Here is a 27030-nt window from a genome sequence, read left to right as displayed (position 1 = left end):
CACGCTCTCTCATCCTAGAGGATTATACTGTCTTAGTAAATCTATTACGTTGCACTTACATGAAAAGCCTTTTGAAAGTCCATATATATTCTTTGTTTCATTAAAGAACCCAAATTGAGGTGGTTGGAAATGATTTATCTTTAATAAATCTGTTGGCTGTTGTTTATTTCCTCAAATTGCAGTTACCAGTTTTAATGGTTGTTTGTGTTTCCATAGGTCGCTTAGATATTGAAGTTGAAAATGTTGAAGATTTTAAAATCTTAGCAAAGCAATGCAAGTTAGAAGAACTCATCAGTAAATTAGAAGGCAAACGTAAAGAAATCGATGAGTTTGGTAAGTCTTTGCAACTTCACTTGCACGTCTAGCTTTTTTTAAAAAGTAAATTGTCATATTTCCCTTGATTATTTCTTTCTCTTCCCCTTTATAGCCCCCTGAATAAAAACAAACTCCTTGATGTGATACCTTTTACAATCTCAAAGTCCCAGAGTGCTCTCAACCCATTTATTTATTTTTGTCACTATCTAATGTAGAGAAATGCAGCCCCCAGTTTGCACACAGAATTTTGTAAAATTCAGTGAACAGAGGATCTGTTTTAGTGAGGTAGCTTGGGAGATGCAGGTTAGTCGAATATTGACCCAGGGCACCACTGAGAATTCTCCTCCTCTTCTGGCTTGCTGACACTCGCTGTCCATATGAGGTGAAAAATAGGACCACTTCAGGTCTTGTTGTTTGAAACATTGGTTCACGATGTTCAAACCTTTCTCTGGCTGGTCAGAGTAATACCTGTGAAGCATAAAGAAACTTGGTGCAGCCACAGCATTATGTAGTGACAGGCTCATTGTTGATCTCTGTGACTCAGTTACACTGCTATGGCTAGTGGCCAAATTGTTACAACCCACTAGGGAAGGTGCACTAATTCTCAAACCCCGCTACTGATTGCAAAAGATGCAAAATCCCCAACTTGGAATCAAATTCAGAATACACTGACCAACTTTTATACTTAACAAGAGCTGTTATTTATTACAAGTAAGTAAATACTTATCACAAATAACCAGCTATGAATATTGATATATGGCTCTACTAGTTAAAGCTCTAATACCCTTTTCAAACCCATACACCAGACAGACACAGACAAACCTAAAGCTATTAGATGTATCCATGGAGGGGAAGCAAACTAGGAAACACAGTTCAATAGCATCAGTCAACAGGATTCATTGAGATGTTCCTTTTTGCTTGCCAGGATTTTCTGTTCTTCAAACTCCTTTCTCCAGATTCTCTCTCTACTTTGCAGGAGGAGTAGGATGATTGGTGTACGAAGTCTCTTAAGATACTGGTTAAAGGTGACAGCTTAAACTGGGTGAACAAAGAATCAGTGTAAACAGCATTCACTATGAGGTTCAGTGACTTTAAGAAGTGTAGCCTTGCCTTGCACAGTCCTTGGTTTTAAAAGTTATTTTTTCTATTTTAATCTGCAGTCAGAATTCCCAAAACGAAATAATGCGGTCTTCACAAAGTCGAGGTGTTTTGCTCATAAGGAAACTTAGGGAAATGAAGCGGTAGGGCCATTGAGACCTTTTGCTATCATGGATCTTTGTTACTTGCTGGAACTGCCACTTCTGGTATTTCGTTTTAAACTGGTTACAAATAAATGGAGATGGAGCAGTGCTGAACCCAGCTCAAGAAACCGCCCACAGTAAACGTTTGAATAGATTCTGAAAGGTTCTTGGAGTTGTCGCTCTGGTGAAAGCTAATCCTTTTAGCAGAAATCTGAGTAATGTTATATTAACACGATTGATGCCTTTAAAAATTATTTTTGTTACAATTATCATGGAGACAAGCAACTTTTCTTAAATCATTAAACCTCCAGTGATAGCTGAAAGGATGGCACAGTGAGTTTTAAGACTTTCACTACAGCAGAAGCCTACTCTTTGGGAATCCTTTATCCATTTGTCCAAAAACGGTAAAGATTCCTTTGGAAAATAAACTTTGCTCGGCCCAAGCGGGTCGAAGTTTTCTCACATGTCCTCAGGTTGCTTGGCCCTTTGGGGAAAAAAGAGCTTCACTTCCAATCTGTTTGGATCTTTTCAGGCCAAGCGAAGCTTTTTCCCAAAGGCAAGATTAGAGTGGTGCTGGAAAAGCACAGCAGGTCAAGCAGCATCCGAGGAGCAGGAAAATTGGCGTTTTGGGCAAAAGCCCTTCATCAGCAATGAGGCCTCATTCCAGATGAAGGGCTTCTGCCTGAAACGTCGATTTTCCTGCTCCTTGGATGCTGCCTGACCTGCTGTGCTTTTCCAGCACCACTCTAATCTTGACTCTGATCTCCAGCGTCTGCAGTACCCACTTTCACCTTTTTCCCGAAGGGTCTGAACGGACTTATGTGCTTTCATAAGTAGAATTTCACTATGCATTTAGTATATTCCTATGTTTTCAATATTATAAGAACTATTTTATTGCACATTTTCAGTGCACATCATGCTGATAAGTACATTTCACATTGTCTTTTCCCAAATTGATCCAGCAGTTAGAAAAGAGTAGGTTATTTTCTCACCCAGATCGCCATCATTTCTGATTTTGCAAAGGAAAGAATTGCTTGTGTAAAGCAGACAAGACCCTAATAAATCTGTGCAAATTGGTATTTTTTAATGTCAAAAGAACTGATGGCAGTTTAAACCGGCTGTGATTGATAATTGAAGCAGGGAAGCTGAAGCAGCTCATTGATGTCAGTGTATCCAAAAGCAGAAAATATCCCTCATCCGAAAAACAGTTGGACCTAGGTTTTCGGATAAAGGATTTCCGATCTATAAAAGCACAACTGGCTGAACATGTATTGTTACCCACCTACTCTTTAAAGTACAGAATGGAAGTTTCACCGTTTACTTTTAACACAAAACCTACTTCACAGGTATGCTTCACATTGTCTCCTGGGTCCGGTCAAAAGTGGTTTTTGCCTTCCATGGGTTATTTCAATGTTTTTCCTTTCTCAGCTCTGGTAACTTTTAATTATAGAACTTCCATGGTGAAGTTTTTTTTCCTGGCGATTCTCCCTTCAGCAGGAAATCTTCCAGCCTAATTGCAGACTCTCACACATTAGCTTTATTTAATTTGAGTGCGAGCTCTCTTCCACATTTCTGCATGGCGCACCATTGGAAACGTTAACTTCTAGCTGCTTTCTCTCTCTCTCTCTGGGATCTTGGTAGGTTGTGTGCAAGATTTCTCAAGATTATCGTAAACTCCTTGTCCCTCAAAGTTCCAGGTAGAACTCTTGATGAGCTTATTCCCAACTCTGTCTTGAAAGTAAATGGACGATTAAAAGGATAACTGTTTATAACCAGACAACCCCAACGTGTTCCTGGAACTTCAGAGCCTCGCAGTCTAGTCACTGTAAACACAGATGCTACTGCTATTGTCTACAAGCGTGAACACCGTGCATTTTGTTACAAGAAAATCAAGACCTCCCTTAATCTTTAACAACCAAGTCACACTGACGGATCGTTAAGCAGACTTCAGAGCAGTTAATATGACCCATTTGCTTTAAAGGTGGCCTCACAGCGCCAAGGACCCACGTTCGATTCCAGCCTCGGGTGACTGTCTGTGTGGAGTTTGCACATTCTCCCCATATCTGCGTGTGTTTCCTTCAGGTGCTCCAGTTTCCTCCCACAGTCCAAAGATGTGCAGGTCAAGTGAATTGCCCATGCTAAATTGCCCTTAGGTGCATTAGTGTTAGGTGCATTAGTCAGAGGGAAACTGGTCGGGTGGGTGACACTTCAGAGGGTCGGTGTGGTCTTGTTGGGGCGAAGGGCCTGTTTCCACACTGTAGGGAATCTAATCTATATTTTTGACCATTTGATAGTGGATTGTGAAGCTGTTAAGTTTCATCTTTTTTTTTTGAAACAGTTTCCTCAAAGCCTGGAACCTGGGTGAAAGTCCTGACGCTCGAACCTGATGAAAACTGCAGGTTGCAGGATGATCTGGCCATACTCGCTGACTGTGCCCTGCCTGCTGAGCTCAGGGTAGGCTTTAACTTCTGATAATTTAGCAAAAAACAAATTACAACGGACCTAGATTTTTGGAATTGATTCTCTTCTGAGAGAAAGATTAAAGTGAGGGTATTAGAGGTGTTCAAAACCATGAAGTAGATGGAGTACATAGGGGGGAAACTGTTCCTGATGGCAGAGAGATCTGTAGCCGGAGAGCACACATGGAGGATGATTTATAGATGAACCAGAGGGTGAGGGGATGCGAATCATCTTTTCCAACCCAGTGACTTGTGACCATCTCGAATGAACTGTGTGAAAGGTCAGTAGAAACTTGTTCCATAATCATTTTGGAAATGGAATTGAAAAAATCATAATAACTTTGCATGGCTATGAGGAAGATATAGTTGTGCAACTAAATGGATGGTTCTTTCAAAGAGACCTGCTCAGCTCAGTGACCTCTTTCTGTGCAGTATCATTCTTCAGTTCCCCAATCAAAAAATGAATGATTCATGAATATATAGGGATGTATGAGTAAAGATTACAATGTGCTCTGCAAAATTATTCCTAAACTGCTATAACAGAACTTTTTACAATTCAAAAACTTAAAAGAGCGCTACTTGAATGCTGACTCCTCTCATTTTTCTAAACTCCAGAGAGGATCAGATTAGATTACATTAGATTACATTACCGTGTGGAAACAGGCCCTTTTGCCCAACAAGTCCACACCGACCCGCCGAAGCGCAACCCACCCATACCCCTACATTTACCCCTTACCTAACACTGCGGGCAATTTAGCATGGCCAATTCACCTGACCTGCACATCTTTGGACTGTGGGAGGAAACTGGTGCACCCGGAGGAAACCCACGCAGACACTGGGAGAACGTGCAAACTCCACACCAGTCGCCTGAGGCAGGAATTGAACCCGGGTCTCTGGCGCTGTGAGGCAGCAGTGCTAACCACTGTGCCACCATGCCTAAACTACTCAATCTCTCTTCATGAGACATACCCCTCACCTCTGGAATCAATCCAGTGAACCTTCTTTGAAATGCTCCAATGCAACTACATCCCTCAACTAAGGGGGCCAAAATTATATACACCGCTCAAGGTGCGGTCTCACTAATGCCTCGCTCAGTTGCAGCAACGTTTCCTACTTCTGTATTCTTAACACTCGACATACCTTTTAGATAAATCGTTAATATTTGGTACAACTTGGGGAATAAAGGGTAAAGTCTGACCAAACTATTGGGCTGCTCTCACATGAGAGAGAGAGAGAGAGAGAGAGAGAGAAATGATTGGTAGTGGTTTTATCTGAGGGTCTCCAGGTCTCAGGCGATGGGGGAGGTTGAAAAGGAGAGTCTTCATGGTGACCTCAGCCAGTGCAGGAATGAAACTGCATTGCAAACCAGCTGTCCAACCAACTAAGCTAACTGACCTCTGGGAATAGCTGAACTCAATTTATGGCGTGCTACCCCAAAGGGTTGGAACACAGAGCTGATGATCTCTGTATCAGTGTATTAAAAGAGGTGGCTATAAGGGCGTTGGCTGCATTGGTGGACGTATTACAAATTCAATAGAATTTGAAATGGTGTTTGCAGGCTGGATGGTTGCAAATATAACCCCACCCTTTAAAGAAGGAGGGAAGGAAAAGCCAGGAATGGCAGAGCTGTTAACCTGACGGCAATAGGAGAGAAAATAATAGAATCTACTGTAAAGGGTGTGATGACTGGAAATTATCTGATTGGTGTAGTGGACCAGACCAAACCCCCTCAAAATATTCAGAACATAGTCTAGGGCCTAACATTATTTTAAAGGTAAACGTAAGGTGTTGCGTTCCTGATGCGATTCGATTGGTCAAGCTAAACATACTTTATTTATCCTCTATAGTTAAAATACAGCAAAGGACGAATTGAATAACAACTCTATTGGAAAACTTAACAGAATAGTCGATAAAGTAACTATAACTAATGAAATGTTCCAATATATTAACATCCCATAAACATACACTCTTGGCAAAAGTCAACTTCAGAAAACAGATTGTCTCGCATACAGCTCCAGTAGCAGGACGAGAATCCCCAGCTTATGGCTGTAACTGAGAGAGGGGAAAAACAGCTTCCACTTCTTCAAAGCTAAAACTAATAGTCCTGGTTCTGTTGGAGCTTGACCACACCCATTCAGGCTGCTTCTGTTCCAAATTTAAAAAACCCAAGGCCTCTCAAGCTGTTTACTCTAATAGCCCTGATAGACTGCTCAGTACCTCTGCCTTAAAATGTCTCTTAAAAAAAAAACAGGTTACAATAACCTCTTAAAGCCATAGTATTGTTACGTTGGGAAGTGTCAACATGGGTTTATAATTCTAGATTGATATATTTAGATACAGGTTATAGAAAAGAAGTGAAGTTTTAACAAAAAAATTGTAACTGTGTCAGGAATAGAATAGCCGTGGAAGGACTCTAAGCCAGCAGCATAATAAAGAGCAATCTATAGTTCGAGCAAATGAGTTGAAATTTGAATTGTTTCAAGGCCATCAAAATATTTAAAAGGTTTTTACTTCCCCATTGAAATGAACTGGACTGAATCTTGCTCATGGTGAGGCACTTAATATTTTTAGAATTGTGACAATGTTTGGTCGTAAGATGTACCAGTGTGTATGATTGTGAAACACAGCTTAGTTGGTGTTGTAGTGTAGAGGGATTAACTCTTCCTGGCAAGAGAAGCTTCCCTTGCAAAATGTCCTACGCCCATTTTCGATATTGTATTTCCCTTGATTGAAAAATAGCATCAGTGTTTTTCTTTCTCTCGTAAAGAAATAATGTTGATCTTTTCCTACCCCAGGTTGGTTTTGGTGAGCTGCCTTTCGACAGCACTGATAACTTTAGCAGTTATGCTGATTTGAGTTTCCGAGTCGAAGGTTATATCTTCTTGTGCCACAAGGTACGCCAAATCTGAAAATGCCTATTCGTAACCAGGTTTTTAAAAAAAAAAATGATTTGGAGGTGCCGGTGTTGGACTGGGGGTGTACAAAGTCAAAAATCATACAACACCAGGTTATAGTCCCACAGATTTGTTTGGAAGCACTAGCTTTCAGAGTGCTGCACCTTTATCAGGTTGTACCTGATGAAGGAGCAGCGCTCTGAAAGCTAGTGCTTCCAAACAAACCTGTTGGACTATAACCTGGTGTTGTGATTTTTAACTTTTTAAAAAAAAAATTGTTCTAGCTATAATGTTTGATTCTTTTCCAAGATGTTACTTGAAATTACTTCGGACTTAACTGTTTTAGCATGTAGTGTGCCTCACTTAATTATGCTTATTTCTGTACCAAGTTTTTAAAAAGTATATAAAGCAAGTTATGAGTTGATGTTGTCTAAGATGAGAAAATCTACATCAAAAACATTATAATTTTGAAGTCACTGGGGAGCACATCAGGTAATGTGCTTTCTTTTCAGCTAAGTCAAGAGATTTGTGCAATGCCACAGCCTGGTACATGGTATTCTCCCAGATGCACCCTGAGCTGAGTGAGATATTCGTCTTTGAAATAGGGAATGGGAAAGCTCATTGTTATCTAGACCAAGCATTTTTATTTGGTTATAACACATCAGGTATCCTAAAAATTCCACCAAGACCACAAGGCTTAGAAACAGAATGGGGCCCTTCAGCTCAACATGTCTGACTCACCATTCAGTGAGATCACGGCTAACCTGATAATCCTCAACTTCACTTTCTTGTCTTTCCCCTAACCCTTGATTCCCTTACTGATTATGCAAGGCTTAGATAGATTTCTTAACTTCATGACCCAGACTCAACAGCTCTCTGTGGTAAAGAATTCCACAGGCTCACTCCCCTCTGAGTGAAGTTCCCACTCATTTCTGTAAATGTGCAGTCCTTAACTCTGAGATTGTTCCTTCAGGTCCCAGTCTCCCACAAGGAGAAACAACCTTTCTGCATCTACCCTGTCAAGTCTCCTGAGAATATTGTGTGTTTCAATTGGTTATCTCTCATCCTTACAAATTCCAAGAAGGCTGAACTGATTTCTCCTGATAAGACAGTGCCTCTATGCCTGGGATTAGCTAGATGAACCTTTCCTGGACTGCTTCCCGTGCCAATGTATCTTTCCTTGGAGAAGGAACATCTGTGGCAGTTGGTGAGAGAACCAACAAGAAGAAATAACATATCTTCAGTCTGCCTGCTGCAGATATATCTGTTCATGACAGTATTGGTAAGAGTGACCGCACAGATCTTGTGCAGGCAAAGATCCATCTTCACATTAAGAATACTCTCTGTCATGATGTGTGGCACTATCACCATGCTAAATGGGACAAATTTTAAACAACTCGAGACTGGGCATCTGTTATGTGCTGTGGGCCATTAGAAGCAGCAGAATTGTACCTCCAGCACTATCTGCAACTTCATGGCCCAGAATTTCTGCCACTCTACCATTACAGTACCATCAAGTCAGGGGATCACCCCTAGTTCAGTGAAGAGTTAATGATGGCATGCCAGGAGCAGCACCAAGGAAACCTAAAATAATCTGGCGAGGCTACAAAAAAAAGCTACTCATGTGCCAAGTAACACAAGCAACAACTGTCAGACAGGGCTAAGGGATTTGGCAGCCATTGGATCAGATTTAAGTTCTACCATCCTGCTACATCTAGTCAGGGGCAAGTAAGCAACTTGCTGGAAGAGAGGACTTCACAAATATCAACAATAATGACCAGCACATTAGTATAAAAAGTCAGGTTAAAGTATCAATTAAAGGATCTAACTTTCGCTCCTTGACATTCACTGATGTCACCACCACTGAATCCTCCATTATCGACTACCATCGACCAGAAACTGAACTGCTCCAGCTGCGTAAAAATACTTTGGCTATAAGGGCAAGTCAGAGGCTAGGAATCTTGCAGTGAGTAACACGCTACCTGACTCCTCAAAACGTGTCCATCATCTGCAAGGCACAAATGTGGAACGTAAAACCCAACCCACTTGCCTGGGTCGATGTAGCTCCAACAACATTCCAAAGATTCAACACTATCCAGGACAAAGCAATCTACTTCATTGGCACCGCATCTGCAAACATTCAGACTCTCCACCACTGACATTCAGTAGCAACAGTGTCCACCATCTAGAAGAAGCCCTACAGAAATTCACCAAGGTTCCTTCGAAAGCACTTTCCAAACCCATTTCCATTACTATCTGGAAGAACCAGGGCAGGAGCTACATGGGAACACTAGCATCTCCATGTTCCCCTCCAAGTCACTCCCCATCCTGATTTGGAAATAAGTCACTGTTCAGTGTTGCTGAGTTAGAATTCTGGAACTCATTCCATACCAGCTGTTTGGATCTACCTGCACCAGGTGGACAGCAGTGGTTCAAGAAGGCAGCTCACCATTACCACCTCACTTTCAACTCCAGTATAAAAGGGATGGGCAATAAAATACTGGCTCAGCCAGCGACCCCTGCATTTCATGAAGTCTTTAAAAATATTTATTTAAATGAAACAACAGCATAAATAATGTGAAACTAAATGTAGTTGTTGTTGGAAAACCTCAGCAGGTCTGGTAGCATCTGTGAAGAAAAATTAGTTAACGTTTCAGGTTTCTTTAACCTTTCTGAGGAAAGGTCAATGGAACGGACCTGAAACATTAACTCTGACTTTTCTTCACAGATGCTGCCAGACCTGCTGAGGTTTTCCAGCAACTTCCATTTTTGTTCCTGAGTTACAGCATCCGCAGTTCCTTCAGTTTTTATTGTGAAACTAAGTGCAACCAACTTTACCATGTTTGTTAAAGAGATTACCATTCAAAACCAACCCAGCATAAACCAGCTCAATCCATGAGTTCAGTGGAAGCATATGTCCTTATGCACGTCTGAGTGCAAAGTCGAGAGTGTGGTGCTGGAAAAGCGCAGCATGTCCGGAAGCATTCAAGGATCAGGAGAATCGACATTTCGGGCATAAGCCCTTCATCAGGAATTCTCCTGCTCCTCGGATGCTGCCTGAACTGCTGTGCTTTTCCAGCGCCGCGCTCTCAATTCTGATCTCCAGCATCTGCAATCCTCACTTTCTCCACATCTGAGTGCAATGCTTTGATTGTTTGTCTGGCAATGTCTGCACTGCCTCAGGCGTTGTTATCTTGCCCTTGCGTCAGAATGTGTAGGACTGCTGAGAGTTCGTGTGGCCAATATTTAACATGGTCCCAGATATTCCCCTGACGGCAGGATATCAAGTGTTCCATTACTGTCAACAAGCCCCTGCATTGCAGCACAAAACATGGTACGTTCTGAATGAATAGCATTATTATCAAAGGAAACTCCGACCTTTCAGTCCTTCACGCTTCCTCTTTGAGCTCATTGTTTTATTTTTCACGTCGGCCGTTTTTATATTGAAAGGCAAGTTTGTGTCGGTTTAATTTAAAAATGAATTGAATTTTCAGTCCACTCCATTGCCAGTCTTAGCACTGTGTTACAATGGTTGATGTTTCCCCAATGGATCTGCCTCTCCTTGCAATTTCAGCCTGGGAGAGCATTGGCAGGAGGGGTGCTGGGAAACAGAGCAGGCCCCCAGAGTGATTTTAGTGACAATTGGAAACTACAGCTAAAATGTCATTGCGGTTGCCAGAGAGGAGGAAGCCTGTGTCCAATGATTTCACTTTTTGCAAAGAGTGCATTGACAATGACTGCTTCTCCTAGTCCTCCATCTTGCAAACCACTTAAAATCTTGCAGGCTCTCAGCTGCATCAGGAAGTTCAACCTTGTTCACTGTTTTCCCCAATAACGCATAACATATGGCAGGGAAAGCAAGGCAGGCTCTTTAGCGAAGAGTTGGCACAAATATGATTGGAAGAATCACCTCCTGTGTTGGTAACACAACAGCTCTCTGATTGTGTAAGGTTGACGTTGATATCTTGTCTTTGTCCCTTGTAGGCATTTTTTTGCAGTCGTAGTGATTATTTCAGAGCCCTGCTGCAGGATCATTTCTCCGAAAGTGAGGAACTTCAGAGTCAACCCAGTATTCCCATGGTGACCCTCCACAACATGACTGAGGACATCTTCATCCGAGTCCTTTACTATATCTACAGTGACGATACTGAGGTAAGATTCGGTGCAGAAATCAGTAGAAATGTTTTCTGGCAATGAGGTCAAGGTGGGGGTTGGTTGAGGGGGGGGGGGGGGGTGGCCTTTGATTATGTTGGCTGCTTTCCTGAGGCAGTGGGAGTATAGATGGAATCAATAGATGGAAGGCTGGTTTTCGTGATGGACTGGGGTGTATTCGCAGCTCTCTGTAATTTCTAGCAGTCTTGGGCAGAGGAGTTGCCAATATCAAGTTGTGACGTATCCAGAGAGGATGCTTTCTATAGTGCATCTATAAAAATTGGTAAGAGTCGTTGTGGACATGCTGAATTTCCTTATCCTTGTGAGGGAGTAGGGGCGTTGGTGTGCTTTCTTGCCTGTAGTGTCAATGTGGATGGACCAGGATAGATCGAAGGTGATATTTACTCCTAGAAACTTGAAGTTCTTGACCACTTCCATGTCAGCACATTGATGCAGACAGGGGGCTTGTCCTCCTCTCCACTTTCTGAAGTCGATGACCAGCTCCTTCATTTTGCTGACATTGAGGGAGCGATTGTAGTCTTTACATCATGCCATTGAGCTGTCAGTCTCCTTCCTGTATTCTTGTCTGGTCTCTGAGCTTGCCTCAGTTGCAAACACTTTGTTTGATTAGTCTGAAGGTTGTAGTTATGTATCCATCTCCAGGATTTCAGCAAGTAATCCCGGCTCAGACTCCTGCGCTCTCCTTTGGATGAAGTATTCGATTGAATCTCCACCTGCTTGCTCAGGTGAAAATGAAAGAGGAGCAGATAGCTCTTCCAATGTACTGACCAACATCTCTTCCTTAACCAAATCGTCAAACCCAGATTAATTGGCAGTTCATCATTTGCCCTTTGTGGGATCTTACTGTGCATAGATTTGACTTGCACAACAGTAAGTACACTTTAGGGTAAGTCAGTGATGCATCCTAAGGATGTCAGTGTTTTCTCTCGAGGCATTTCATTTTTTGAGAACAATTGATCATTCACGGTCCTCAGAATTCACAACATTTAAAACAACATTATAATTAAAAGCTTTTCCCTCAATTTTGACCTGGTTTAGGAATGTCATAGTGGCTACACTGTAGACCATTTGTAAGGATCTGAACGTGGCCATAAACCAGGGAGCAGGAAGAAAATAGACAGGTTCCGTGTCCTTCAGATAAACAGATGCAGCAAGCTTACTTTTCCGTATTGGAAATGTGGTACTTTCAGGGTGTAGGATTTGAATTTTCCACTAGGTAGCAATATTGCATTGTGAACTTCAAAGCAGATTTCAAAGTCTCCCAAGTGAGCTTTCAAATTGAGAACTAGAATATATTGCCTGTTTACAGCACTTGACCTGACTTGAGACCCAATTCCCATTAATTAAGACAGTATCAGTCACTCTAAGGAACCAATTAACATCAGCAAATCCTTCTTATTAATTTACAGCTACAAAAAGAATTAGATCAGCGCAAGTACAAATTAAAATTGTATTCTAAGAATGCCCAACTTCAGATATGCAGATACCAGTTTGAAAGTTTGAAGTGGTATGCCTCATAAGGAAGTAGGAAAAGAAGAAACCCATTCACTCCCTCCAGGTTTATTCCTGCCTTTAATCAGATGGTTGGTGAAATCCTTTTACCCACCTTTGCTCCATATCCTTCTGTGAATTTATCTAGGAAAAATGTTATCACTCTTCATTCACCCCAGCATCCACATTGTGGGGCACCACTGTGGCTCAGTGGTTAGCACTGCTGCCTCACAGCACCAGGGTCCTGGGTTCAATTCCAGCCTCGGGTGACTCTGTGTGGAGTGTGCACATTCTCCTCGTGTCTGCATGGGTTTCCTCTGGGTGCTCTGATTTCCTCCCACAATCCAAAAATATGCAGGTTGGGTGAATTGGCCATGCTAAATTGCCCATAATGTTCAGAGATGTGTAGGTGAGGGGAAATGTAAAGTAAATAGGGTAGGGGGAACAGATCTGGGTGGGATACTCTTCGGAGGGTCGTGGTGAACTGGTCAAATGGTCAGTTTCTACATTGTAGGGATTCTGTAGAATTCTATAGAAATTCTATTCTATAGATTGGGGAAAGAGAGGATTCTACTAACGTGTGTGTGTGTGTATGTGTGTGTGTGTGTGTGAGAGCGAGAGAGCTTGCCTACTGATTAGACGCATGTAGGGCAATACTAGAAACACAGAAGGTACACCTGCTTAACTGGGGAAGGTGAGTACTTGAGGCTGCGGTGGAAGGGGTGGAGTGATGCAGAAGAAGTAAAACCAGTCATTTTTGGGGGAAGCATATTACTACTTCCATTCCCAGCGTAGAGGATGATGCTCTAAAAATGCTTGAAGCTCAACACTGTCAAGGAGCTTTGTTACTTGGCACCACTTTTGGCGTTCTCTTCCTTGACCACTGATGCACAGTGGCAGCAGTGTATACTGTCTACAAAATGAACTGCAGCAAGTCACCAAGACCCCTCCAAGAGCATCTTCCAAATCTGTGACCTCTGCCACTTGGAAGAACTAATGCAGTGATGCTTGGTTTCTCTCCAAGCCTTATGTGATCCTGACTTGGACTTAAACTCCACTATCACATGGTCAAAGTCCTGGAATTCCTTCCCTAACAACACTGTACCATGTATCCACACCACACGACTGGAACTGTTCACAAAGGCAGCTCACGACTATTCTTTCGAGGTCATTTAGGTTGAGCAGTAAATGTCGTCCAGACTAGTGATGTCCATAATTCATAACTGAATAAAATAAACACTTTGCAGATGCTACATAATTGGAGGGAGGCTGCTGAAGGGACTTCATTGAGAATACCAATCACCATATGCATTTTAATTATGTCAGTAAATCTAGGATGCTCTTGAGAGTGATGGCCCAATCAAGGTCAACCAGGACATTGGCCTGGCTTTGAAAACAGCTGTCATGCCAAAATTCACAAAAGTGTATCTTTCTAAACAAAAAAGGATTTTTCAGGCGATGGGCTAATCTGCCAAAGTCAAGTGGATTTTGTCTCAGATGTTACAACTGAAGGACATTTAGTCAACTTGTCTTTTTTTGGTAAGGCTGCAACTTTCATGGTCATTCTCTAGCTAGCCCACAAACTAATCAAGTTGACTAAATTCAGTTTCAAGGGATGAACTCTGATTTCACCAGTTTCCTCATTTCCCCTCCCCCCACCTTGTCTCAGTCAAATCCATCGAATTCAGCACCGCCTTCCTAACCTGCAATCTTCTTCCTGACCTCTCCGCCCCCACCCCAGTCTGACCTATCACCCTCACCTTGACCTCTTTCCACCTATCACATTTCCGACGCCCCTCCCCCAAGTCCCTTCTCCCTACCTTTTATCTTAGCCTGCTGGACAAACTTTCCTCATTCCTGAAGAAGGGCTTATGCCCGAAACATCGATTCTCCTGTTCCCTGGATGCTGCCTGACCTGCTGCGCTTTTCCAGCAACACATTTTCAGCTAAATTCAGTTTCATAATGCTTGACAAGTGGAAATGACCTTGTAATTGACCACCTAATTTAGGTTTATATTCTACACTACCACACCCATTCCACACAGTGATGTAAGGTCCATTCTGTACCTGCTTTTGTTATGTCTCACTGGGATAGTGCACTGAAAACCCAGACCCCACCCATTTTCCCAGAGTCATCACAAAAGTTAAAGATGTTATAAAGTAAGCAAAGTTCCTCAATTTCCCCAACTTTCACACTCCGGTTGATGGAAAGCACAGACCAGGTTTCTGTATTGAACAGGAATTACTATTTATTGCATGTAATTAGACACTTATACAGGTAAACAGGTATAAACTGTCGGCATGTAACAGTCCAGGTAGTTCTCCTACAACCTGATTTGGCTGTGACGCGATTGATGACTTGCAGATTTTTTTTATTACAAAGCAAACTCCCGTTCGCTGTTCCACGATTCCATCCCTGGTACTTAGCTGAACAGCAAAATGCAGCCTCACGATCGTCTGTCTGCAAAATCAGTGTGTTCAGCTAAAACAGGAATGCAATCAGCACTGCAAGCCTTGAAACTTAGCTTGAAACTGGGAATTGTGGTCTACATTTAGAAGGAATTTTATTTTGAACTGGGGAAGAATCTTGAGGAGGACTGGACTTCCACACTGGCATTGTGTGGTCAGTTATTTCTGCGCCTTCTGGTGAAGTGCTTCGTGAAAGGTACAGTGTTATTGTCAATGATTTTACTGTTAAATGTACTGTTACATTTCATTAAAATATATGATTTAAAGGTTTATTTAGACTGTGCTATCAGTTGTTTGCTATCAGTTGTTAGGCTATTATTTTTGTGTTGATTTTTACTGATATTTTTAGCAGCTCACCTCTAGCCCTGTTTTTTCCATAAGCCCTATTATTTATATTGTGCAGTTTTCTATAACATGGTGCTGTACAGGAACACTCCTGCTCCTTGGATGCTGCCTGGCCTGCTGTGCTTTTCCAGCACTGCACTTTTCAACTCTGGTCTCCAGCATCTGCAGTCCTCATTTTCTCCTAGTTGTACAGGAACGCAACTACCACGTCATAGGAGAACTACCTGTACTAATTAAAATTTTAATCCCCTCATTAGATCATCCTTGCACACACCGGGAAAATTAGGCTGTTGGTGGAGGGAAAACTGGAAAGCCAGTTCAGTGGTCTTTATTCCCAGGCTCTGTTGCTGAGATGATCCTTGTTCTTTTGGCTGGTTTGCTTTTAATATGTTTATTTATTTATTTAATCACTTTTGCAATCTGGGTGTGGCTGGCTAGCCAGCATTTATTGCTTGCCCCTAGTTGCCCTTGAGAAGGTGTTGGTGAGCTGCCGCCTTGAACCACTGCAGTCCACCTTTTTGTGGGTTGACCCACAATGCTATTATGGCGGAATTCCACCTCTGACTTACCAATTAAAATCGTAGCTAGACCTTGGAGTGCATGTTCATAGCTCCTTGAAAGTAGTGTTGCCGGTAGATAGAATAGTGAAGAAGGCATTTGGTATGCTTTCCTTTATTGGTCAGAGTATTTCATACAGGAGTTGGGAGGTCACGTTGTGGCTGTACAGGACATTGGTTAGGCCATTGTTGGAATATTACGTGCAGTTCTGGCCTCCTTCCTATTGGAAGGATGTTGTGATACTTAAGAGTTCAGAAAAGATTTAAAAGGATGTTGCCAAGGTTGGAGGATTTGTGCTATAGGGAGAGGTTGAATAGGCTGGGGCTGTTTTCCCTGGAGCGTCGGAGGCTGAGGGGTGACTTGACAGAGGTTTATAAAATAATGAGAGGCAAGGATAGGGTAAATAGCCAAAGTCTTTTCCCCGGGGTGGGGGAGTCCAGAACTAGAGGGCATAAGTTTAAGGTGAGAGGGGAAAGATATAAAAGAGACCTAAGGGGCAACTTTTTCTCACAGAGGGTGGTACGTGTAAGGAATGAGCTGCCAGAGGAAGTGGTGGAGGCTGGTACAATTGCAGTATTTAAAAGGCATTTGGATGGGTATATGAATGGGAAGGGTTTAGAGGGATATGAGGCAGGTGCTGACAAATGGGACTAGATTGTGTTGGGATATCTGGTCGGCATGGACGAATTGGACCGAAGGGTCTGTTTTGTGTTGTACATCTCTATGACTCTATGAAGTGTTGAAGAGAGAGAAGCTGGTTTTCTTCAGATTTATAATGGGTTTGACTGCACAGAGCAGAATGTTCAACCCTGAGCCGGGGAAGACTTGAACTTTTCTGTTTTTAACTTGTTCCCAGCTCCAAGCTGCTCATTTACCAGAAAACCAAGCACACAGTCGTTGGCAGGCAGAAGGTCACTGTCATTGATAACTGGTCACTAGTCCAAAGAACAGTCAACTTCTTATGGCCAATCAGAGCTGCATCTGTACAGCCCCTCAGCTCTAAATCATTTGCAACTCCCCCTTTGATTACTGTTTGTTCAAACAGTTGTTTAAAAGATGCTTGCCATAGGTTTCAGCTTAATTGCTTTTCAAAACTGCAGTTCCCTTTCACACACTGGTTTTAAAGCAGCTCCTTCTCACTCCAGTTCAGTTTTTAAAAACACAACTATAAAGGCACCGTGTTTAGATTATCAGTCAAATTTCAGTGAGTTACGTTAACAGTCGGTAATGTAAGGACCTTCCTTGGATTGTGAAAGATAGAGGGCAGTGTGGAGTACCCTCTCTTATGGCATGTGCTGCTCAAATGATTACAAACAGTCCCAGACTAGTTCCCAGCGCACAATAGTTCTGTAAATGAGGTACCTCTTGCTGTCAAAGAACACCACTTGGGCATTAATGTCATCTGTGGAGCCATACAACAGTGGATAGCTGAAGCCTTCAAAAAGGGAAGAAAGAATAAACAAACTGCAAAACGTATTGTGTTACAGAACCTTGAATGGAGTAAAAACAGCATTTTTTTTACTTTCTCTTGCTTACAGTTATCCCCAGAAAATGTCTATGAGGTGCTGTGCGTAGCTGACATGTATCTTCTGCCAGGCTTGAAGAGGTTGTGTGGAAAGACCCTTGTAACAATGCTGACTGAGGACAATGTAGTGAACATTTGGAAGACCGCAAAGCTCTTCAGGCTTTCCAGACTTGAAGACCAGTGCACAGAGTATATGGCTAAAATCATAGAAAAGGTGATTTTTATTTTGGACTGGTAATGTCACGTGATACCTAACTTTACATAATCCCAGGAGATGCAGGCAAATATCTCTGACCTGCTGATCCAAACTAATCAGAGTAACTCACACCATGGGGCCCACTGGAAACAAAATAAAAACTGAAAGAACTGTGGATGCTGTAAATCAGAAAATTGGAAATTGAAATTGCTGAAAAAGCTCAGCATCTGTGAAGAGAAACCCGAGTTAATGTTTCGGGTTTCTGGTGGACCTGAAACGTTAACATGACTTCTCTGCACAAATGCTGCTAGACCTGCTGAGCTTTTTCAGCAATTTCTGTTTTGGCCGCTGAAAACAAACATGGGAAGTGAAAGGATTGAGAAATTGATGTTGTGAGAATGAATAGTGTTTGATAACTCTAAAATATATGTTTAAACAAATAGTTATAAACAAAGCTTCACTTAAATACCATTTTTTAAATTAGTTGCTTTATAAGATTGAAGTATAAGTTGCTGGTCAGACCCCAACTATACTGGATACCCAGCACAGTGGATAGTTCTGATCACAAACCTTATTTTCCTTTTAAGAGTTAAACCTTCCAGCTAGTTCTGATCATTGGGATGGTGAGGGTTTCATTATCTGCACTGATTAAGGAAATTGTGCTTATTTTCTCTTGCAGGAAATCCTTTCGCAGGGGCTTTAGGTGGAGATTGTTAGAGCAATTAAACTTCCTCCTTGTGAATTATTCATTGTGGTGAAGGATTGGAGATGTCAAGGACATAGGCAGGAGTGAGAAAGTGGGAGTCAGCTGGAACTTCTTCACCCAAAGGCAGTAGATTTGTGGAAGAGTTACCAAGGAAAGGGCATTTGAAGTGTGAACGGGTTGAAGAGATGATTGAGAGGACAGGAATTGAAAGATGCGTGCATTGATTGTATAAGACTTCAGTGTTTAGGCATGCTGTGACCAAAAGGACGTTTTGCAACTACTTGATTATCTTTGGTGTTGATCTTCTACTTGAACCATTGCATTCCTGTGCTTTCATGATTGCATTGGGTTGCCAATTTCAGGGTAGTTCAGTTCTGGTCTCCAAATTTGAGGAAAGACATTCTGGCAATTGAGGGAGTGCAGCGTAGGTTCACGAGGTCAATTCCTGGAATGGCGGGATTACCTTACACTGAAAGACTGAAGCGACTGGGCTTGTATACCCTTGAGTTTAGAAGACTGAGAGGGGATCTGATTTAGACATATAAGATTATGAAAGGATTTGACACTCTGGCAGCAGGAAACATGTTTCCGCTGATGCGTGAGTGCAGAACCAGAGGACACAGCTTAAAAATACGGGGTAGACCATTTAGGACAGAGATGAGGAGAAACTTCTTCATCCAGAGAGTGGTGGCTGTGTGGAATGCTCTGCCCCAGAAGGCAGTGGAGGCCCAGTCTCTGGATTCATTTAAGAAAGAGTTGGAGAGAGCTCTCAAAGATAGTGGAATCAAGGGTTATGGAGATAAGGCAGGAAGAGGATACTGATTAGGAATGATCAGCCATGATCATATTGAATGGCAGTGCAGGCTCGAAGGGCAGAATGGCCTCCTCCTGCACCTATTGTCTATTGGTACTGATCCAGTGGCATTTGCAGGACCTATATCTAAGTCAGGATAGTGAGAGACTTGGAGATAATTTTTGATTCATTTACTTGTTGATCATTTGTTGTAATGTAATCTGTCTTTTTGCTTTTTGTTGTTTTGTTGCTTAACCTGGGAAAACTTCGTGAAAGTTTCAGTCATATTAAGTGTGTTTTTTCAGACGTTTATGATGTAGCAGCAGTCCGATTTGTGATAGAAAGGAATAGAGAAATGCTGTGTTAATTAGTTAGGCAGTCTTGTTTCGTCTATTAAGGAAGGTCAAAAGATGCATCCAAATGAAGATGATCATATGGTCTCATTCGTTTCAATTTCAACCCCATCACCTTTCCTGGTCTCAACTGTCTGTCTTACTCTGCTTGTTATTACCATCTTTGAATGTTGTAAATTTGTCTTCAGTCCTTAACCTAAGACCTATTTCCGATATCTTCAAATATATTACGTATATAATTTCTCTACCCTACCATGCTTCTGCGATCTGAGTGGCCAGGGTTGGTTTTCTGACTATGAATACCAGCTAAATTGATATGGAGCTGCAAACCTTGGCTTGGCTTAGTGCTCCACCCAAGTACCTTTTCCATCCTTGGAGAGGCTGGGAATGCAGGTCTGCAGCCCTCAGATCCTCGGCCACATACTGAGTCGCCTCAAGCTTGATAATAAAGGTTAATACATTCTGCATTAGTATTCAGTGAAAGAACAGTATTAATTGAGGCATTGGCGGAGCTTACGTTCCTTCTCAGCAAATATGCCTGAATCAAGGGGGGAAAAAAACCTTTTTCACTCTAAAACAACCACAGACTTTCCACAATCCATGCATGATTACATAAATTGTGGCCTAAAACACAAGAACTCAACAGGGGTATTGATTCAGTTCCATTGTAAAATTGCCAACTGACCCATAATGAGCTACTTGTCTTGTCATCTGTTCCATTCATACATTTCTGGCCCTGTCATTTATACTTACAACTTCATTGCTATAAGGGCCCCAAACTAAACTCTTGCCTGGTCCATCAAAAAGCAGATAATACTACTGACTATTTATACAGCAAAAGGCCAGATCTTCTTCCAGTCTCTAACCTTGTTTGAGCTTTGTAAACTTTGCAGTTACCTCTTCATATTCTATATTCACTGATCAACCTAAATACTCCATTCATTATGCTTATCACTACAAGGCTTGTGTCTCTTGGGAAGCTGAGGCTAGTTACAGTGACTGGCTTATTGTATGCTCAGTCTTCATTATGATCTGGCACGGCATCAGGTAGTTAATTGGATGGGTATATTGCACTTGCTTGGCACTAACATTACATTTATAAAGTATTATTCCAAGTATTGAGTTTGCTTGCTAAAAACGCTATTGCAATAGTTGGAAGTTATTTAACGACAGAATATGCTGTACAAATGGAGTATCCTTTTAAAGTGAAAATTATGCTTATTTGTGGGCTGTTTAGATCCGGAATAGAAATGTCTTTCACCACAAATTGTGTTGTTACTTGCCTAACACCTTATAACCTTTCAATCCGATTAACTGTCAAATAGACTTAGTGCAAACTTCCAGCTGTGCCTTAGTTACACAGAACTGGAACTATTAACTATTTGGGTTCAAAATGTAACTTAATACTTACAAAGACCTGCATTTTATACTGTTGATTGCATCTTTCATACTGAACAGGCTGAAAATTTTTAAAGCAAAGTACTCCGGTGCGGGAGATCTAAAATAAAAACAAAGTGCTGGAGAAAGTCAACAAGTCTAATGGTATCTGTGGAGAGAGAAACAGAGTGAACATTTGGAGTCTGATATGACTTAGTAACTGTTCAGAGAATTTGAACTAGAATTTGTTTCTCTCTCCACAGATACTGCCAGATACCTGAGTTTCTCCAGCATTTTCTGCTCAAATAAATTAAGATTGACAAGATTTTTTTATTAGGACGTGGATTCACCAGAACTCTGCTGTTCTTTGAATAATGATTGGTGATTTTCTACATCCACCTGATTGAGAGAGAATATGCTCAGTTTAATGTGTCACCAGGATTCACCACCTCTAGTGGTGTGCCACTAAATCAATGCCAAACTAGAAATATCAGCCTGGATGTACTCAAGACTCTGCAGTGGGCCATGAATTTGGGGATGAGAGTACTGCCTTCCTGAGTTCAGAGCTTAACAGCGATGGTGAGAGGGCAAACATTTACAAATGTGCAAAATTTGCAAATGCATGTGTCAGCTTAAATCTTTATCTGCTTTCAAGAGATATTCATTCATCATTCTGTCGTTCACACCTCATCTGAACCCATCTTTTATTGCTTGTCCCACATGACCATATCTGCAGCCCCCCATCCAGCCACCAGTGGTTTTGCCATTCATATGCCTACCCTTTTTTTTTTGAACCCCCTCCCATTTTGCTAATAAAAGCTATTGCATCTCTAATGTTAATGCTTGTTCCTCTCTCCACAGATGCTGTCAGACCTGATGAGTATTTCCAGTCCTGCTTTTACTTGGGAAGATTTGCATCGGTTTTAATCACCTTTTTGTTTTCCTGATCCTGTTGTAGCTTGTGGAGTCGGAAGAGTTTGCTGAAGTGGTAAAAGAGGATGCTGCAGCCGTCGAGGCCCGACAGGAGACTGACTCCATTCCCCTGGTTGATGATATACGTTTCCATGTCACCAGCAATGTGCAGACTTATAGTGCCATCGAGGAAGCTAACCAGAAACTGCAAGCTTTGGAAGAACTTTTGGCTAGATTGGAACTCGAGTGTTAAGAGAATAATCACTTTTCCATTGTGACTAGATACATAGATCATGTTGGAGAGCAGCACTGAGAAGAATGAGCTTTGCCCAGGCAGTATGGTTACTTTCTTGTGAACTTGACTGCATCTTAATATGATAAGAAAGAAGGACATTTAGTCAAGAGACAGTGTCCCATTTTGTTTGCCTGCATTGAATGGAGATTTAAAGCAATAAGGTGGAGCTCATGTAAGTGCTCTCCATCCCTCTGATATAGTGCTTATTCCTTAGCAGTTCTTATTCTTCCCATCCCTGATGCATGGATCATTCAGACTAATTCTGGCTTCTTAGCAGGTACCTTAACTGGCCACAGACTTATCAGAAAGCACAAAGAAACCCTGTTAAAATATCACCAAATTTTGGAATCTAAATTCCTGATAGTATGAAACAAGAATCTTAACTATTGTTTGAATTGAGAAAGCTGCATACTCACAGCATATCTGTTGAAGAATTAGGCTGAATATCTTGTGACTGTCACCGGAAATGTTTGTTATTTTGGGTTTCCTTCAGTCAATTTCTAACCTGCTGATTGTATGCAAAAATTTTCTGATTTTTTTCCAAACGCTGTTTCCAGCCCTCTGCTATTTTTTAAAAGCTTCCAAGGAGATGTGTGTTTCAGAATAAGTACCAAACTGGCCCAATGCATTGACCAACCAAGGCAGGAGGGTCACAGGACTATTGGCCAGTGGGCAGACTCTGGAAGAGCTGTGTCTTTATACTGGGACACTACACGGCTAATCTTTTTGTGCTTTCATGGATTCCGTGGGACTCTTGTTTTAGAGTCAGAGCTACTATAGATTAAAAATACCAGAAGAAGTAGCAAACTTTATAATCTGGAGGTAGGCTTTTGCAACTTAACTAATAAAAGCTAAATGGCTGGGTTGGGGAAGGTATATTGTCCCAATGTTTTCTCTTAGAACCATGCTCCGTCCACTCTGAGTTGATTTTGTGCTTAGACTGATAAACAATGTTTTTGTCATGCGCTTTGCCACCGATTTTCTGCTGACGTCTGCATAGGGCCAAGAGTAAGCAATTTGTGTCTATTCTGCCAGTTTGCAGTCAGTGCAGCTCCATCCTTTTACTTCCTACTGTTCCTTGTAATACTCTTGCATTCTAAATAAGTTTCTGCCTCCCTTTTGAATGTAAGAAAAATACTGTAGGTGCTGGAAATCTGAAACAAGCACAGAGAAACTCAGCCAGTCTGGCAGCATCTGTGAAGAGAGAAACAAAAGTCATTCTGAACGCAAAATGTTAAATCTGTTTCTCTCACTGCGGATGCTGTCAGACCTACTGAGTTTCTTCAGCATCCTGTGTTTGTTTCTGTAAAAATGCATCTGGACTTTCCATGTTTCAGCTGTGGATCCCACTTATTCACCACACCTTTGTGTGAGAGCCTTTTCTGGACCAGTTCCAGTAAAATCATAGTTGGGACATCAGAATGGAAAGTAACTTCAGGTGGCTCCCTTTCTGTCCAGTCCCCAACCTATTCTGATGAGGCTGACTCAAAGGCATCAGTGGCCTTCCTGCTTTGCTTCCCTCGTATACAAATCTGTTTTTGTCGTCTCTATCCCGATTTAAAACCTCCAACTCAGTGGTTAAACCTCTGACTGTACTGCAGGACCAAGAAAAGCTACAATTGATTTCCTCCCTGGGGAAGCCAGCAAGAGAGTAAGCTGCAGAGCATGCAGTTTTGGTCTGTTTAGATACCATTCTGAGCGGGCTTTCAAAATATGAGACTGTGTCTTTTTTCTTTTAAAAAGAAAATTGGTGTTTAGAGACTTATTGCAGTGCAGTTTAATTTTAGTCTATCTTTCACAAAATGTGAATTCATACTTAAAGCCAGAAATTAATTGCTGTAAGATTGTTGTTTGTTATCACAGAACAGCTAGAGAATAGCACTATTTTATCTAATTTAATGTCTCTATGCATATATAATATATATTTTATATATACATTATGTGCATATAAAACTATTTTGGCCCATCTGGCAGCAGATGCGCTCGGAGCTCCTGAAAATATCAGAATGACTCCTTCAGTGTATCGATAACAGATTACATATCAAGGCATTTGTTGCACTTTTATTTAATTATTCAGTACTTCCTTCAGGTTCACTTCAGTGCAGATTTGTTACATATGTGGTATAATTCAAGCAATGAAATTCAAGGATAAGCCAGGATAGCTTCACATTTAAAATGTAGTGTGATCTGCTTTCCATGCAAATGAATGTTATAAACCCAGTTATTTATAAATTCAATATGTTGTTACCAGCATGAACTGTGAAGTATGTGTTCCTGGATGAAAAAACTGTTTTCCTCTTTGGGAGCCATTTGCTGATCATTTAACGCAGTTTGAAAGGACTGAGTGATACAATGGGATAGAGGCCTGTTGACTGTAAAAGGCTTGTGTAAAAACGGTTTGGGATGGCACTGGGGCGACACAGTTAGCTCGGTGGTTATCACTGCCGCCTCACACGCCAGGGACCCGGGTTTGATTCCAGCCTCGGACAACTGTCTATGTGGAGTTTGTACATTCTCCCCGTGTCTGTGTGGGTTTCCTTTAGGTGCTCTGGTTAGGTGGATTGGCCATGGGAAATGCTGTATAGTTTCCAGGGATGTGCAGGCTAGATGGATTAGCCATGGAAAATGCAAGGTCACAGGGATGGGGTGGGCCTGAGTGGGATGCTCTTCACAGGGTCAGTATGGAGTCATGAGCTGAATGGCCTGCTTCCCCGCTCTGGGGATTCTATGTCCACATTGGGTATTCAAATTCATGCAATGGGCATTTAAGGAATAAATTGATTATGTCTGTTTAATCACTTAAATGTCACAATTTGTATGATGGCTGAAATTTCCTTTGCAAACAATGGACTGACTGGTGGTCCGGGTGAGGGGGTAAAGATTCTATGAACTTTAGACATATTTAGTAAATGGAATCAATACACTAAGGAAATCACACTTACAAATATGCTCCTGTGTTGTGGCAGATATGACACTTGTGTGATGTTTTTAATTCATCACCTTAAATTGAACCCACCTGCCACCAACTGTATGTTTATGCCAGTGTTCTACAGCTCCAAAAACTCATCAGATGCAACCCAGAGCCAGAATCTATAATGATCCTGCTGGGTGGTTTAACACATGGCATGAAATTATGCTCACCGTGTGTGTGTGTGTGTGTGTGTGTGTGTGTGTGTGTGTGTGTGTGGAGGTGGGGGGGGTCTTCCTGATATCAGTCCTGAATTGTCTTTCATATTTAACCTGTTCCTCCATCTTTCTTCTTACTGTTATGGTATGTTTTGAAGTCTGTGGCTTTTCTGAGAAGGTGATGGTGGGCTGTCCTTGTCCTTGGTGGGCAACCCAGAGTCCAGCACGTTGTGGAGATGCAGTCACGTATATCGACCATCCGTGGTAGTGATAAAAAGGTTTCTTTCTGTCAAGGTATTTGTTTATATAACCCTGCATTACCATTGTGGTTATTTTTGACGATACCTCCTTTTTAAAGTCTATAAGATATAGGAACAGAAGTAGGCCATTTGGCCCATTGAGTCTCCTCCACCATTCAATGAGATCATCGAGTATTAAGAGTATTGGCTAATTTGATAAACTAAATGACTACAGTGGTGGGATTAGATCTCATGTTCTGCATTACCGATCGAGTAAATATTATCAGTGTACTTCCCTACAATTTAATGTTTTAAGCTCAGTCAATGGCTGTACCATCACTGAATCGCCCACTGTCAATATTCTGGGGGTTACCATTGACTGGAGACTGAACTGGGTCACACATGTAAATACTGTGGCTACAGGAATACATCAGGGGTTAGAAATTCTGCAGCAAGTAACTCGCCTCCTGCCTTCTCAAATCCTTACCCCCATCTATAGGCGACATGATGCAATACTCTCCACTTGCCTGGATAAGTGCATCTCCAACAATAACCAAGGTTGAAAACGTCCAAGACAAAGCAGTCCATTTGGTTAGCACCCCATCTCACAATATTTGCTCCCTTCACTGCTGACGTTCATTAGCAGCAGTGTGTGTCCATCTATGCGATGCAGTGCCACAGCTCACTGAGGCCTTACAAACCTGTGACCTCCTATCCATGAAAGAACAAGGATAGCGCACACAAGGAAACACCATCAGCTGTACGTTCCTCTCCAAGTCAGACACCATGCTGACTTGGAACTGTATCTGCATTCCTTCACTGTTGCTGGAAATCCCTCCTGAACAGTACTCTGGGTGTCCCTGCACTGTACAGACTGCAGTGGTTCAAGAAGGCAGCTCACCATCAATTGCTTACCTTGAGCAATTAGGGATGGGTAACAAATGCTGGAAAAGCAAGCGATGCCCATATTCTGTGAATGAATGTAAAACTTTTATATTTCTCTGTTGTTGCTGGCATGCCGTTTATTTCCGAAACTGCTTTATTGATTGGAGTCTTTGATACTGCTTTAATGGAATGTGAAGCATTGTGTATTCCCTTGCAAGTTCTTGCAGATATTTGTCCCTCTATAGACTGGAATCATCAAAATGCCTGGTTTGCCTTGAGAAATATTGGCTCAAGTTCAGACAGCAGCAGTGAGCATGAGAGCAAAGGCTAGGGCTGGGTAAGCGAAATCAAAAATCATAAGCACCACAGGAATTGGCCAATTGGCCTTTTTCTGTTCCTAGCACAGCTCTTCTGTGATTCCACAAGCCCATGGCTGATCACCTACCTCAATACCATTTTCCTGCACTGTCCTCTTATCCCTTGATATCTTTAAACAAACAAAAAACAAAGAACCATGGATGCTCGAAATCAGAAACAAAAAACTGAAATTGCTGTAAAAGCTCAGCAGGTCTGGCAGTATCTGTGGAGCGAAAGCAAAATTAATGTTGCTGATTCGATGACCTTTCTTCAGAGTGAAGTTCTTCAGTTCTGAGTAAGGGTCACTGGACCTGAAACATT

At 41.8% G+C, this 27030-nt stretch overlaps 1 protein-coding gene across 2 annotated transcripts in view; it reads left to right on the top strand.

Annotated features, from left to right (window-relative positions):
- The window catches only part of abtb1 (ankyrin repeat and BTB domain containing 1), a 67790-nt gene extending 43435 nt beyond the window's left edge, over positions 1-24355 (top strand). The window contains exons 7-12 of one of the 2 annotated variants that reach the window (XM_043707598.2): positions 217-333; positions 3895-4010; positions 6811-6909; positions 10894-11061; positions 17484-17684; positions 21854-24355. In XM_043707598.2, coding sequence (XP_043563533.1) covers positions 217-333; positions 3895-4010; positions 6811-6909; positions 10894-11061; positions 17484-17684; positions 21854-22060 — 908 coding nt within the window. In that variant the 3' untranslated portion in view covers positions 22061-24355. The remainder of the gene's footprint in view (positions 1-216; positions 334-3894; positions 4011-6810; positions 6910-10893; positions 11062-17483; positions 17685-21853) is intronic. The other variant, XM_043707599.2, reaches the window with a different exon arrangement.
- The last annotated feature ends 2675 nt before the right edge of the window (positions 24356-27030 follow it).

Source organism: Chiloscyllium plagiosum, unplaced genomic scaffold (assembly GCF_037043375.1).
Source record: "Chiloscyllium plagiosum isolate Xiang-an unplaced genomic scaffold, Cpla_swu_hap1 HiC_scaffold_14, whole genome shotgun sequence".
Lineage (NCBI taxonomy): Eukaryota > Metazoa > Chordata > Chondrichthyes > Orectolobiformes > Hemiscylliidae > Chiloscyllium > Chiloscyllium plagiosum.
The sequence above is the reverse complement of the archived record's forward strand: the minus strand, read 5'-3'. Positions and strand labels throughout refer to the sequence as shown.